At 61.9% G+C, this 12,457-nt stretch overlaps 3 protein-coding genes across 3 annotated transcripts in view; 2 read left to right on the top strand and 1 right to left on the bottom strand.

The window, feature by feature from the left end:
- TMC4 (transmembrane channel like 4) overlaps positions 1-4,466 on the top strand; it is an 11,951-nt gene extending 7,485 nt beyond the window's left edge. The window contains exons 7-14 of the mRNA XM_034757683.1: positions 187-362; positions 825-951; positions 1,174-1,271; positions 1,606-1,789; positions 1,933-2,063; positions 2,403-2,558; positions 2,900-2,978; positions 3,292-4,466. Coding sequence (XP_034613574.1) covers positions 187-362; positions 825-951; positions 1,174-1,271; positions 1,606-1,789; positions 1,933-2,063; positions 2,403-2,558; positions 2,900-2,978; positions 3,292-3,342 — 1,002 coding nt within the window. The 3' untranslated portion in view covers positions 3,343-4,466. The remainder of the gene's footprint in view (positions 1-186; positions 363-824; positions 952-1,173; positions 1,272-1,605; positions 1,790-1,932; positions 2,064-2,402; positions 2,559-2,899; positions 2,979-3,291) is intronic.
- A 1,036-nt stretch (positions 4,467-5,502) lies between these two features.
- LENG1 (leukocyte receptor cluster member 1) lies at positions 5,503-8,627 on the top strand. Its single transcript, XM_034757709.1, has 4 exons — positions 5,503-5,687; positions 6,533-6,715; positions 7,261-7,514; positions 7,961-8,627. Exons 1-4 carry the CDS (start codon positions 5,556-5,558, stop codon positions 8,175-8,177), a joined length of 786 nt encoding a protein of 261 aa, XP_034613600.1. The 5' UTR covers positions 5,503-5,555; the 3' UTR covers positions 8,178-8,627.
- Positions 8,628-9,178: 551 nt separating this feature from the next.
- Positions 9,179-12,457, bottom strand: part of CNOT3 (CCR4-NOT transcription complex subunit 3) — a 20,503-nt gene continuing 17,224 nt past the window's right edge. The window contains exons 11-14 of the mRNA XM_034757682.1: positions 11,784-12,021; positions 11,358-11,490; positions 10,299-10,424; positions 9,179-9,991 (exon numbers count right to left, since the gene is read on the bottom strand). Of these exons, the coding sequence (XP_034613573.1) occupies positions 9,893-9,991; positions 10,299-10,424; positions 11,358-11,490; positions 11,784-12,021 (596 nt within the window). The 3' untranslated portion in view covers positions 9,179-9,892. The remainder of the gene's footprint in view (positions 9,992-10,298; positions 10,425-11,357; positions 11,491-11,783; positions 12,022-12,457) is intronic.

The raw sequence follows: 12,457 nt of genomic DNA, 5'->3' as shown, positions 1-12,457 counted from the left end.
CGACCTGTGGCCCCCCCGCTCTGCCTGTGCCACTCACCCCCGACCCGCTCACTCCAGCGCTGGCCCATGTCCCCCTCAACAGGGGGCAGTGGTGCTAACCCAGCTGCCAGCCCTTTAGCCACTTGGCTCCCCATAGGGGAACTGGGGGGGGAGGAGATTCTGCTCTGACCCCTGGTGACCTTCCCCCCCCCCCAGCAGGACACTGGCCCAGGGCAGCAGGGACTGGTCCTGGGGCTACTGGTGGCCTATCTGCCCTCCATAGTCATCACACTCGCCAACCAGCTGGTGCCACTGGCCTTCGGGCTCCTCGTGCGCCTGGAGAGATACCCGCTCAGCCTGGAGATCCGGCTCACCCTGTTCAGGTACCCGGGGGCAGCCAGGGCGAGGGGTCCCCATGTAACCAGCCACCCCCTCGAGGGGCAGCGCCGGCCAAGGGGTCCCCGTGTACCCAGCCCCCACCCCCAAAGGCAGTGCCAGGTGAGGGGTCCCCATGTACCCAGCCCCCACCCCTGAGGGGCAGCGCCGGGCGAGGGGTCCCCGTGTTCCCAGCCCCCACCCCACCCCTGAGGGATAGCCTGGACGAAGGGGCCCTGTGTACCCAGCCCCTGCCCCACCCCCGAGGGTAGCGCCGGGCGAGGAGTCTCCGTGTACCCAGTCCCCACCCAACCCCCGAGGGCAGCGCTGGGTGAGGAGTCCCCATCTAACCAGCTCCCACCCCCGAGGGCAGCGCCGGGCGAGGGGTCCCCATCTAACCAGCTCCCACCCCCGAGGGCAGCGCCGGGTGAGGGGTCCCTGTCTAACCAGCCCCTCTCTCTCTGTGGCAGGACCGTGTTCCTGCGTCTCTCCAGCCTCCTCGTTCTCCTTTTCTCCCTCTGGTCCCAGATCACCTGCCACGGGGACCCCAACGCCGATTCCTGCAAGACCTGCGGCTACAACTACACGCAGCACCCGGTCAGCGCAGGACGCCTGGGTTCCTCCCGGCTCGGGGAGGGCAGTGGGGTCTGGTGGGCAGAGCACGGGGCGGGTGGGGTGGGAGCCCGGACATCTGGGGTCTCTCCCGGCTCGGGGAGGGCAGTGGGGTCTGGCAGTTCGGGGGGGGGGGGGGGGGAACTGGGACCCCGGACGCCTGGGTCCTGTGGCCGTGCAGGCGCTGACACGTCCCCTCCCCCTCAGTGCTGGGAGACGAGCGTGGGGCAGGAGATGTACAAGCTGCTGGTGTTCGACCTGCTCGTGGTGCTGCTGGTGCTGCTGCTGGTGGAGTTCCCCAGGAAGTGAGAGACGGGGGGTGGGGGGGAGGTGGGATCTGCACTGGGGGTGGGGGGGGCGGTGGGCGGACGGGGGGGCGGGGGCTGCACTGGGGGTGGGGTGGGGGGGCAGTGGGCTGGAGGGAGGTGGGTTGGGGGTGGGGGTTGTTCTAGACGTGGATGGGAATCAGTGGCCACAAAGGGAGGCCCTAGAGCGAGTGGGTTGGCTCTGGGCTTTGGGGCTCAGGCCGGAGGGGAGTGGGGAGCTGGGGGATAGGGCTCGGAGTGGGGGCAGCCGTAGGTGGGGGGGCTGGGCTTGGAGCAGTCTCCCCAGCCCCTCACCCCCTCTTGCTCCCCCCAGGCTGCTGGTGACCCACGGCCCCGCCCCCCTGGCCCGGCTGTGGGGGCAGCAGGAGTTCCTGGTGCCCCCCAACGTGCTGGACCTGGTGTACGGCCAGACCGTGTGCTGGGTCGGCGCCGCCTTCTCCCCCCTGCTGCCCCTGCTCAACACCGCCAAGTTCGTCCTGCTTTTCTACCTCAAGAAGGTGAGAGCCCAGACGCGTGGGTCCTCTCCCTAGTGGCGGTGGGGGGACTGGGAGCTCGGGCGCCTGGGTTCTCTCCCGGGGGGGGAGGGGGGGCTGTCTGTTGGCTCAGCGCCCCGGGTCCACACGTGTCTCGTCACCTCCAGCTCACCCTGTTCTCGAACTGCCGCCCGGCCGACCGCACCTTCCGCGCCTCCAGCGCCAGCTTCTTCTTCCTGCTGGTTCTGCTGCTGGGCCTGGCCATCGCCTGGGTGCCCCTGCTGTACAGCGTCTTTGTGTGAGTGACCCCCCCGTGCCCCTTGTCCAGCCCCCCCCCCCCGGGGTCCCCTGGGGTCCCCCACCCCTCGCCCAGCCCCCTCACTCAGCTCCCCTGGGGTCCCCCACCCCTCCTCTCCCAGCTCCCCAGCTCCTCGGGGTCCCCAGTTCCCTCGCCCACACCCCAGCTCCTTGGGGTCTGCCGCCCCACCTCACCCAGCCCCCCAGGGCCCCCTGACCTCCCCCCCCCCCCCCACCACCACCCCCCCCCCCTCCCCCCCCCCCCCCCCGGCGCTGTCTCTGCTCCCCTGCCTTGGACTCAGTCCCCCACCCCCTGACTCACTCTCTCTTCCCCCTGCAGCCTCCAGCCCTCCCACGCCTGTGGCCCGTTCCGGGGTGAGCCGACCATGTGGAGCACCCTCTGGGAGGCCATCGATACCCTGCCCCATGTGGCCAGGGAGTTCCTGCAGTTTGTGGGCTCGCTGGCCTTCGCCGTGCCGCTTTTCCTGCTGCTGTGGTGAGGGGCCGCCGGGGAATCCCCCTGGGCCGGGGCGTGCTACGGGGGATAGGACACATGGAGGGGGGTCTGATGCCAGGCAGTAGGGACACAGAGACACACAGAGAGTGGGGGCGGGGGGGCGGGAGGATGGACGGACGCACACAGAGCAGGGCTTGTCCCCGCCAGCAGGGGGCAGCAGGGATGGACAGACACACACACAATTTCTGTGCTGGTTCTGCGGATATTCCCTTCCCAACCCCCCAGCCGCATCCCTGCCTCGCTGCTCCTGACCCCATCTCTCATGCACCGTCTAACCCCCTCCCCCCCCCCGCTTTTCTCTTCCCATCCCCCAACTGCAGCATCCTCATGTTTTACCTGATGGCCCTGGCTCATTCCTACAGCTCCCTGGTGAAGGAACTCAAAGGGCAGCTGCGGCTGGTGAGTGATGTCCTGGGGCCATGGGGCTTTTTGCCACTGGGGGGGTGGCGCCGGCTCCCATCTGTCACCGTTAGCCGGTGGGACTCCCTGCCGCAAGATGATCCCGGGCCTGGCAGGGTGGGATATTGAGAGGGAGAAATGAGGAGCAGCATCCTCCCCGCTTTGGCCACAAGAGGCTGCCGTGTGTCCCTCCTCTGAAGTAGGTGGGCCATGGGTGGAGGCAGAGCCGGGATACCGGGGTAGATGGGCCCCTGATGGCTGTACTTACCTTCCGGGGTTTCCCACCTCTTTTTAACCGTTCCTTTTCCCACAGGAGGGGCGGGATAAGGTCTTCTTAGTGACTCAGATCACGGAGCTCAGCTAAGGAGAGAGCTGCAAGAAAACGCCAATCTCGTTGATTTGAGGATGACACTTGACCCTGCTTTGTCGGACCCATCCCGCCCCTGCCATTTGCCTGTGTGCCAAACCCAGCCCCTGCTGGAAGAAAACTACAATAACCTCCAAAGAACCCAGAGCTCATTCATGGACTGTGTGTAAGAATCACTCACCCGGCGCTGAGCTGCGGCCCCTCTGGAGTGAGGTGTGGGGGCTGGGTATATGGGGACCCCTCGCCCGGTACAGACACACGGCCTCTCTGGAATGGGGCGCAGGGGCTGTTTATACAGAGACCTCTCACCTGGCACTGAGACATGGCCCCTCTGGAGTGGGGTGTGGGGTTTGGTTATACAGGGACCCCTCACCTAGCAGCTGCTCTTTACTGACATCCAGTGACGCTGTTCAGTTTAGGACAGGAAGTGAATCAAAACCCTGTGTGTGACTGACATCCCAGGGGGCTTTGCAGGAGGAGAAGGTGGAATTGCTTGTGTCTGAAATGGGCTGGGCTGCTGGCCTTCAGGCCCCAATTCTCACACTCTCCGTCCTGCCCCGAGCTAGCCCCATGGCCTCCGAACGGAGCACACAGCAGGTGAACCCCTCCTTACTGGCTGGCAGCAGAACTCCATTGTCGCACTCCAGGGCAGCTGATTTGTATTCCCTGTCTACTGGTCCCCGGCTGTCACCCCTCTTGGGCAGAAACCCACGTCTCTCTCCCCTCCCTGAGTGGGGTTTTCCAGGCTGGCCACTTCCCTGCCGAGGCTCTGATTTCACCGCGCACACGAACCTGCAAAGCGAGATTCCCATCAACAATAATCACCATTTACAGCTCGGCCAAGTCAGGGGCAACCCTGCTTGAAAACGTAACAGCGTTTGATTTAAGGCTCTTTCCTCGGTGTATTTTGAGATGCGATGCTGACAATTTAACGGCTTTTAAAATTGTGACTTTTTGAGTCTCTAACACCTGCTGTTGATAAATCATTGTCTGACTCCCCCCTCCCCCTGTTCTCTGAATCTCCTGTGATTTTCTGCAACTGGGAAAATTTTAAATCTGAAAAAAAAAATCTTAAAAATAAAATGCTAGTTTTGGTTTGAAATTATAAAATAAAAATTGAATTCTGCCAGGCCCATGTGTAAGTAATCCAGGGGGCGGCGGAGGGTGTGGGGGCAGCTAGTGTGCAGGGCTGGAGGCAAGCAGCAGTGGGTTTGTCCTTCTCCCCTCCAGCCACCTTCACTATCTCAGCGTCTGCTCCGTTCCCTCCGGCCCGACTGCATGGGAGACCGTGTACTTCTGCGTGTGCAGAGTGCACAAGGACGACCGTCGGGGGGCAGAGCAATGGTCCATCCAGCCCAGGATCCCGTCTCTGTCAGGGGGGCTCCGGGGCGGCGCACGGCGGCTGGCAGGAGCGCCGCCAGCTTTTCTGCCGTCCTAGGCGGCGGAAGGTCCCGCCGCCGCAATACCGCCGCAGTCGCCACCCCCCAAATCGTAGCGCCCTAGGCAACCATCTAGGTCGCCTAATGGGTTGCGCCGGCCCTGGCAGCTGGGGAGAGATGCAGGCTGGACTTCCCCGCCCGCAGTCGGAGGTGTGGGGAGGCCCCAAGCTGGGGGGAGGGGTCAGGGCCCAGGGAGGGACGGAGGCTCCCTGAGCGTAGCCCAGCCCGGCCCCACGTCCTGTGGCGGGGAGTTCCGCCGGCTCGGGGCGGCGGCCATGCTGCTCACGTGGGGGGTGGGGGAGGGACAGGAAAGGACACTGGGACTCTCCACTCTGGGGGGCGCCAGCCCCAGGGTGTGGGGAGGGGAGGTGTGAAGAAGGGGTGGGGCCTCATCCCAGCCAATCGGCTACAGGAGCAGTGGGGGTGTGAGGCCCGCTTGGACCAATCAGTGCTTTGTGAGGGGGGAGCGTGACTACAATGCACCAATGAGAGACAAGGGGGCTTGAGTGGGAACCAATCAGGTAAAGCGGGACGGGAGGGGCAGTGTTGAGTCTCCAATAGGCCAATCAAGGCGCGAGGGCGGCCACGGTGTTATCCAGTCAGAAAACAGGACGCTGCGGAGGGTGGGTCTAGACTAATCCAATCAGGAAGCGAGGGCGGGACTAGGTTCCACCAATCAGAGAGCGACCAGGGCGTGTCAATCAGTACAACGGCAGGACGTTGACCCGGAAGCGGAAGTGGCGCCGCGCAGTGCGGACGTGAGGTGGGACCATGAACATCCTGCCCAAGAAGTCGTGGCACGTGCGGAACAAGGACAATGTGGCCCGCGTGCGGCGGGACGAGGCGCAGGCGCAGGACGAGCAGCGACAGCGGGAGGCCCGGGCCCTGCTGGCCGAACAAGAGGCGAGTCACTGCGCATGCGCAGTGGGAAACGAGGGTGTAGGGAATGCGCATGCGTTAACAGTGGGAAAGCGTCCTCCATCATGTGACGGGGTCACGGATTGAACCATTGTCAAATTGGGGGTGAAATCTGGGTTGAACTATTTCCAAATCGGGGAACGACGAAAAGGGAGCTGGGCTGAACCATTTCTAAATGGGGGGAGAGGAGAGCGCTGGGATTTACTATTTTCAAATGCGGGGAGGGGAAGAAAAGGAAATGGGAGTTGGGCTGAACCACAATAGGGGGGAAGCAGAGTACAAGGAAGCTAGGCTGAACCATTTCCAAAGGGGGGGGCGAAGGGAACCGACCTGAACCATTTCCAAAGCGGGGGGGGAGAAGGGAGCTGAGCTGAACCATTTCCAAAGGGAGGAAAGGGGAGCCGGGCTGAACCATTTCCAAAGGGGGAAGGCGAAGGGAGCCGGGCTGCACCATTTCCAAAGAGGGGGGAGAGAAGGGAGCTGAGCTGAACCGAACCATTTCCAAAGGGAGGAAAGGGGAGTTGGGCTGAACCATTTCCAAAGGGGAGAGGCGAAGGGAGCCGGGCTGAACCATTTCCAAAGAGGGTAGTTCTCTAACCCCACCTGCCCCAGTGGAGTGGCTGGCATGGCACATGGTAACATCACCGGCCCCTGCATGATCTGCCCTCACCCCAGGTGAAATGAGTTTGTTAGGCCTCAGCCTGGTGCCATGCTGCCCTCGCCACACCCCATTATCCCCCTGACTCCCAGCACAGAGCCCACGGGCTGCTCTGGCCCCTGATGCCCACGGCAGAGCCGGTCCCAGAACCAGCCCCCCATCTCCCCTGCAGGCACGGACCGAGTTCCTGAGGAAGAAGGCACGGGTGTCTGCCCTGCCAGGACCCGATGGCGGCTTGGCGCTGGCCCCCACTGGCGATGATTCACGCCATGTCGACCTCTTCCGGGACCTGGAGGAGGGCAAGGGCTCCAAGGCCGGGAACAAGGAGTATGAGGAGGAGAAGCGCAGGGAAAAGGTAATGGTGGGGAGTGTGTGTGTGAGTTTGGGGGGCACCTTCATCCCTTGGGCGTAGTGAGCCCCACCCTGGCTTGCTGGGGTTAGGTTGCCCCTATGTTGGGGCACTGATGGGAGGGGGCTGGTGCAGTGGGGTGGGGTATCTACCCCCCACCCCGTTACAAGAGATGGGGTACAGTCAAGCCTCAGATCTTGGCATCTCAGAGTAGAAGGGACAAGGGTGGGGATTCACACACCCCTGTTGGAGTGGGAGACTGTGTACAGAATTAGGGTTCCCCCTCAACACTCACAGGTGCTCTTACACCACCAGGGGGAGGGTAGGGTTAACAACTCACCTGCCCTGCACGCTGCTTCCCCTCTCAGTCTCTCTCCCCCATCCTGTGAGCTGCCCCCGGCTCCTCTACCCATAAGGCAAAAACCTCCCCCAGTGTCTCTTTCCACAGTGGGGCCATGATCAGTCCCACCCTCTCCCTTAGCAGATGGGGCACCTCCTTCTTCAAGGTGATTCAGTTCAGCACGCTCCCCTCCCTGATTTGCCCCAACCAGGAGCGGCAGGAGAAGGCTATCGGGCTGCTGACCTATCTGGGGCAGAGTGCGGCTGAGGCCCAGACCAGCCGGCCGTGGTACCAGGAAGCCCCTGACCGCAGCCGGGAGGCAGCTGTGGTGACCACGCAGGAGCAGCTGAAGGGCAGACTGGACCCGCTGCGGGAGATGGAGAGGCACCTGCGCAAGAAGAAAGGGGAGGGGAAGAAGCGCAAGAAGGAGAAAGAGAAGCCAGCAGGGGAGAAGGCGGCAATGGGGTGAGTTGGATGTGGGGCAGGGTTAGAGAGAGCACGCGGCAGGACTCAGGGACTACACGTCCCAGCATGCAATGCTCCAGCCCGCTTCCTAGGCACAGCGACTACAAGTCCCAGCATGCAATGCTCCAGCCTGTTTCCTCGCTACATGGACTACAAATCCCAGCATGCAATGTCCCAGTCCACTGGACTATAATTATCAGTGCGTAATTTACTTCCCTTGTTCCCAGCTGCACGGGGGTGTGCATGTGTTACTGAATCTACATCTCAGCATCTACTCGACACATTTGTTCCTGGGCAGTGGCCTGGCCTACCTATCCCAGCATGCATCACTCCCCTAGGAGGGAGATTGCATATTGGGAGTTGTAGTCCTCATGGGATGCACATCTAGACACCAGCTGGCGTAGGGCTGTAGGAACTTGACCATTCCCTTCTGCTTGTCCTTGCAGCTCTGCCCCCCCCTCCCTGGAGCAGCTGAGGCGGGAGCGGCTGCAGCGGGAGCAGGCCGAGCGAGCCCGGGCTGAAGCCCTACTGGCCGGGCGGCAAGGGGAACCCCAACGCGGGGAGGAGGAGGAGCCTGACGACAGGAAACGCCGCTACAACTCCCAGTTCAATCCGCAGCTGGCGCGCAGGCCCCGCAGCTGGGACGAGAGGGAGCAGCGCTGAGCCCTGCCGGTGCCCCCTGAAAGTGGTGGCCGAAACAGCAGGCCCTGGGCACAGAGATTCCTGCACTGGGGTCACACGGCAGGTGGAACAGGGACACTGGCATCACAGCAAGGCAGCCAGCGTGTGGTATCCCTCTGCTGACTTAGGGGGGAGAGACACCGAGGGCTGTCCTCTCTGCCGCCCCCTTGGCCGTGAAGTTTGGCATGGGGGTGGCACTCAGAGAGCCAGAACCCTCCTTGCTCTCAGAGGCGGGTGCTGGCTGCTCCACTGGGGCCCCATGCTGGACACTCGCCTCTGGTGCCTGGCGTTATTAGCGGCAGCAGGTACCGGGGTTACCTGAACGCCCCACAAGGCAGGGGCCTGGATACTAATAGAAGGCGGTTGTCTTACTTCACTCATTTACTCACGGGAGGGGGAAAGCTTGGATAGGAGCAAGCATGGGAGGGGAAACCCGGGGGGGGAGAAGGGAGGGAGGAGGAGGAGGAGAGAGAAGAGCGAGGAAGGAAGAGTCCCAGCCAGCCCTGGCACATAGTCATGTGAAATCTCACCAACCCCTCACCAAGGTATTTTCAGAATAAAGATTAGACCAAAATAAGGTCTGGGATGAATTGGAGTGTCTGTCTGTGCGTGTGTAACTATATCCACAAGGAAAAAATGGCACAGGACTAAGGCAGGGGCAGACATCGCACTAACCAACCCCCTCCCTGAGCCAGGGAGAGAACCCAGGAGTCCTGGCTCCCAGCCCCTCTAACCACCCCCCTCCCCATCCCAAACCAAGGAGAGAACCCAGGAGTCCTGGCTCCCCGCCCCCATCGCTCTAACCACCCGAGCCAGGGAGAGAACCAAGGAGTCCTGGCTCTGCATCTCTAGCTAACCCTGCAGCAAGGAGCGTGTCTCATTTCTGCCCCCCACCCTTACCTCTCCAACGCTGTCCACGGCGCAGAAAGAAAAGCTGCCGGTTGCCGGTGACTCTCCCCCCCCATTTCGTGCGTGAGAAGACATCATATAAAACTATTTATTCATAAATATTTTCCAAAATGAAAATAGGGTTACGAAAAATATTTTAAACACCCGGCCCTCAGCGGCTGCATAGCACCTCGGGAGAAGGGGGGGGAAAAGCAATCAGAAAAAACAGCCTCCCCTTTTGAATTCCTGTCCGTCCCTCCCCCAAGGAAAACCCAGCCGATCTGCTTTGGGGCTGGATCGAAAACTCATGGGAGTGGGGAGGAGACGAAAAATGGGAGAGCAGGGAGGGTGGGAATTGAGCGGGAGGTGGGGTTTGGGGCCTCCCCAGAGGAATTTTTTTGGAGGGGGGGGGTTTACAATAATTCTGCTCGATTTTTTGCTGTTTTAATTTTTTTTAAAAAAAGCCAAATGATTTAATGTCCCTCCCCCAACACTCCTCCTCCAAGATCATCTTTGTTCACTTTTTTTTTGCCTGTGCATGTCCCTCTGCCCGCCCCCTCAACACTCACCCAGGAAGGGGGGCCGGGGAATGGCTGATTCCCCTCTCTTCACAGCCCCTCCCCCCCTTGTTCTTTTTTAAAACTGCATGCATTTAAAGGGTTCGGATGGCCGGAGGGGGCCCCCGCCTGGGGGTGGTGAGGTGGAATGGGGGTGGGGGAGGTGAGCTTGGCCTCTCGTTCCCCCCCATGCCCCAATGTCCCGCCCGCGTGACTCTGGAAGGCTGGCGCCCCCTGGGGGGTGAGCAGGCGTCACTGCAGGTCGCGGTCTTCTAGATAGCGGTACTCGAAAGTGAACCCTTCCTTCTTCCGCTGGCCCCATTTCTCATAGTCGAAGTAGATGTACGTGCCCTGAGGGGGGAACGGGGAGGGGGAGAGGCATCAGCAGACGGACAGACAAGCACAGCCCGTGGTGCTGCATGTACCACTGCCTGATTTCGGGCCTGAGCATGCTGGGCTGTTACGGGAGGGTCTCAGCTGCATGCAGAGCGGGGTACGTCCCAGTTTGTTATTGTAGGGTCTCCCCCTGGGCACTAGGGCTGCTGTGTTATGGAGGAGTCTGCTGTGACTGACTGACTCCCTTTCCCCAGGTCAGTGGCCCCACCCCAGAGGTGGCTGCATTTTCCTGTGGGCCCCAGGGGGAGGGGGAGGCACTAACCTGCTCAAACTCATCCGTGATGGTCTTGGGCTCCTCGTGCCGCTGGAACCACATCATGTACTTGGTGTGGAACCTCCACGACTGCTTCTTGAGGGCTTTGGCCGCCAGGTACTGCGCCTTGGTACCCTAGAGAGAGAACCAGGCGCGTCACACCGCCGGCCAGCGGGGGGCAGCACTCGGGGCAGCGGGGATCCCCCGCCAGGGCCTGGATTGGGGGGGTAGCAGATGGCATGTGCCACTGGCTCAGGGGGTAGTTGGGCATGTACTACTGGACCTGGGGAAGTACGGGAATGGACTTGGCATGTACCACTGACACAGGAGGCAGCTGGGACCAGACCACAGGACCTGGGGGCTTTTGTCAGCCCATACCACTAGTGTGGGGGTGGGCAGTGGCTTGGTAAGTACCAAAGGCAGCAGGGGAGAAGGGGAATGTACCATTAGCCGTCTTCTTTTGGGGGAGGCAGACAACTAGCTACACAGCCAGCAGTAGGTAAATAAAGCGATAGCACCATTCAACATGTACCAAAAGCTCTGGGCATGGGGGGCGGGGGGAACTCTTGGCATACACACCCCTTGTCCCCGGTTGTTGATGTATGTCTCGGCATGTACCAATCACAGGGATGGTCAGGGAGGACAGTACCATCAGCACCTGGGGGTGGGGGGAGGATCCCCTCCCACATACCAGAGACAGGTGGACTGTGTGTGTGTGTGTGTGTGTGTCTTGGCACCTGCCAATGTCGGGGGGGAGGGGAATATACCATTCACACCTGCAGGGAGGGAAGTTCCCCGTGCATATGCGAACTGTAGGTGGCCAAGGGGGGGGGGCGTGGGGGTATGAGTCTCTGCAGGTATCAATGGGGGGCAGGGATGGAGCGTACCATCCGCACCTGCAAGGGGGGGGGTGTCAGGTGGCCGATGCGCAAAGCCAGCAGTGGTGGGGGGGGCACGTTGGCAGCAGTCACCCACCTCGCCCCTCCTGCCCGAGGGAAAGGCGGCAGCGGCGGCCAGACAGGGCGGGACTATAGAGCGCTCTAGCCTGCAGAGGGGGCCCTTCTGTACCTCCAGATAGTAGAAGATGAAGAAGAGCGTCTCCGTTGAGAGCCGCTGGTAGAACTCCACGGTGTCCGAGTGCAGTGGAGGCATCTGGTGGTGGTAAGGGGGGGTCGGGCAGGGGTTCCGGGGCAGGTACTGCCTGCGGGGGTGGGGGGGAGGGGGGTAGACAGCCTGATGGGAGGGGAAGCAGCACGGCGTCTACTGGGAACAGAATAGAGCAGTCCTGGCTCCCAATCCCCTCCCCGCTCTGTTAGACCCCACTCCCCTCCTGAAGCTGGAGACAGAATCCAGGAGTCCTGGATCCCAGCAACCCCCCACCCCCCGTTCCCTCCACTCTAACCACTAGACCTCACTCCCTGCTCAAAGTCAAGGACTGAACCCAGGAGTCCTGCTCTCTCCAAGCTCCCCAACGCCCCAGGGACTGTGCCTTACCGGATCCTCTCTGAGTCCGAGGGGTGAGGCATGTGGTGCCAGGCTGCCTCCTCCATGGCCTGCTGGTAGAGCTGCTCCTTGGTGAGGGGCACCGGTCCCAGGGGGCAGACCCCCAGGGAGAGAGGGATGTTCACCTCCGACAGCTGGATAGGCGGCTGGCTGGAGGGCGGCTGCGAGGTCGTGCTACTAATTAAAATGTCTGCTGGGGGGACAGATGACAGACAGCCTGTTAAGATTCCTCAGAGAGCGTTGGGAGCGCAAAGCTTTAAAACCAGTTTATGCAACAGTTTCTCGCCCGGCGCCGAGATACAGCAACCTCTCGGGTGGGGCGCAGGGGCTGGTCCTACAGGGATCCCTCACCTGGAACTCTGCATGTTTCACAATGCAGTCAGCTGCGCTGGGACATCATGTGCGTGGGTGGAATCCCTTCCTGTGCTCCAGCAAGGCCCGAAAGCCTGCAGGAGATGGAACCCAGGAGTCCTGGCTCCCAGCTCCCTGCTCTAACCCCTACACCCCACTCCCCTCCGAGAGCCAAGGAGAGAACCCAGGAGTCCTGGCTCCCAGCCCCCTGCTCTAACCGCTAGACCCCACTCCCCTCCGAGAGCCAAGGAGAGAATCCCGGAGTCCTGGCTCCCAGCCCCCTGCTCTAACCCCTAGCCCCCACTCCCCTCCCA

This window comes from Trachemys scripta, unplaced genomic scaffold (genome assembly GCF_013100865.1).
Source record: "Trachemys scripta elegans isolate TJP31775 unplaced genomic scaffold, CAS_Tse_1.0 scaffold_30, whole genome shotgun sequence".
In the NCBI taxonomy this organism is placed as follows: Eukaryota; Metazoa; Chordata; order Testudines; family Emydidae; genus Trachemys; species Trachemys scripta.
This window is presented reverse-complemented; position numbering and strand designations above follow the sequence as displayed.

What these genes read in the sequence shown, in the direction of transcription:
- LENG1 (XM_034757709.1), top strand. Translation starts at nt 5,556, where the DNA reads ATGAACATCCTGCCCAAGAAGTCGTGGCACGTGCGGAACAAGGACAAT. An exon ending in CCCTGCTGGCCGAACAAGAG is followed by an intron (nt 5,688 to 6,532) that starts GCGAGTCACTGC and finishes TCTCCCCTGCAG; the next exon opens with GCACGGACCGAGTTCCTGAG. An exon ending in GGGGAGAAGGCGGCAATGGG is followed by an intron (nt 7,515 to 7,960) that starts GTGAGTTGGATG and finishes TTGTCCTTGCAG; the next exon opens with CTCTGCCCCCCCCTCCCTGG.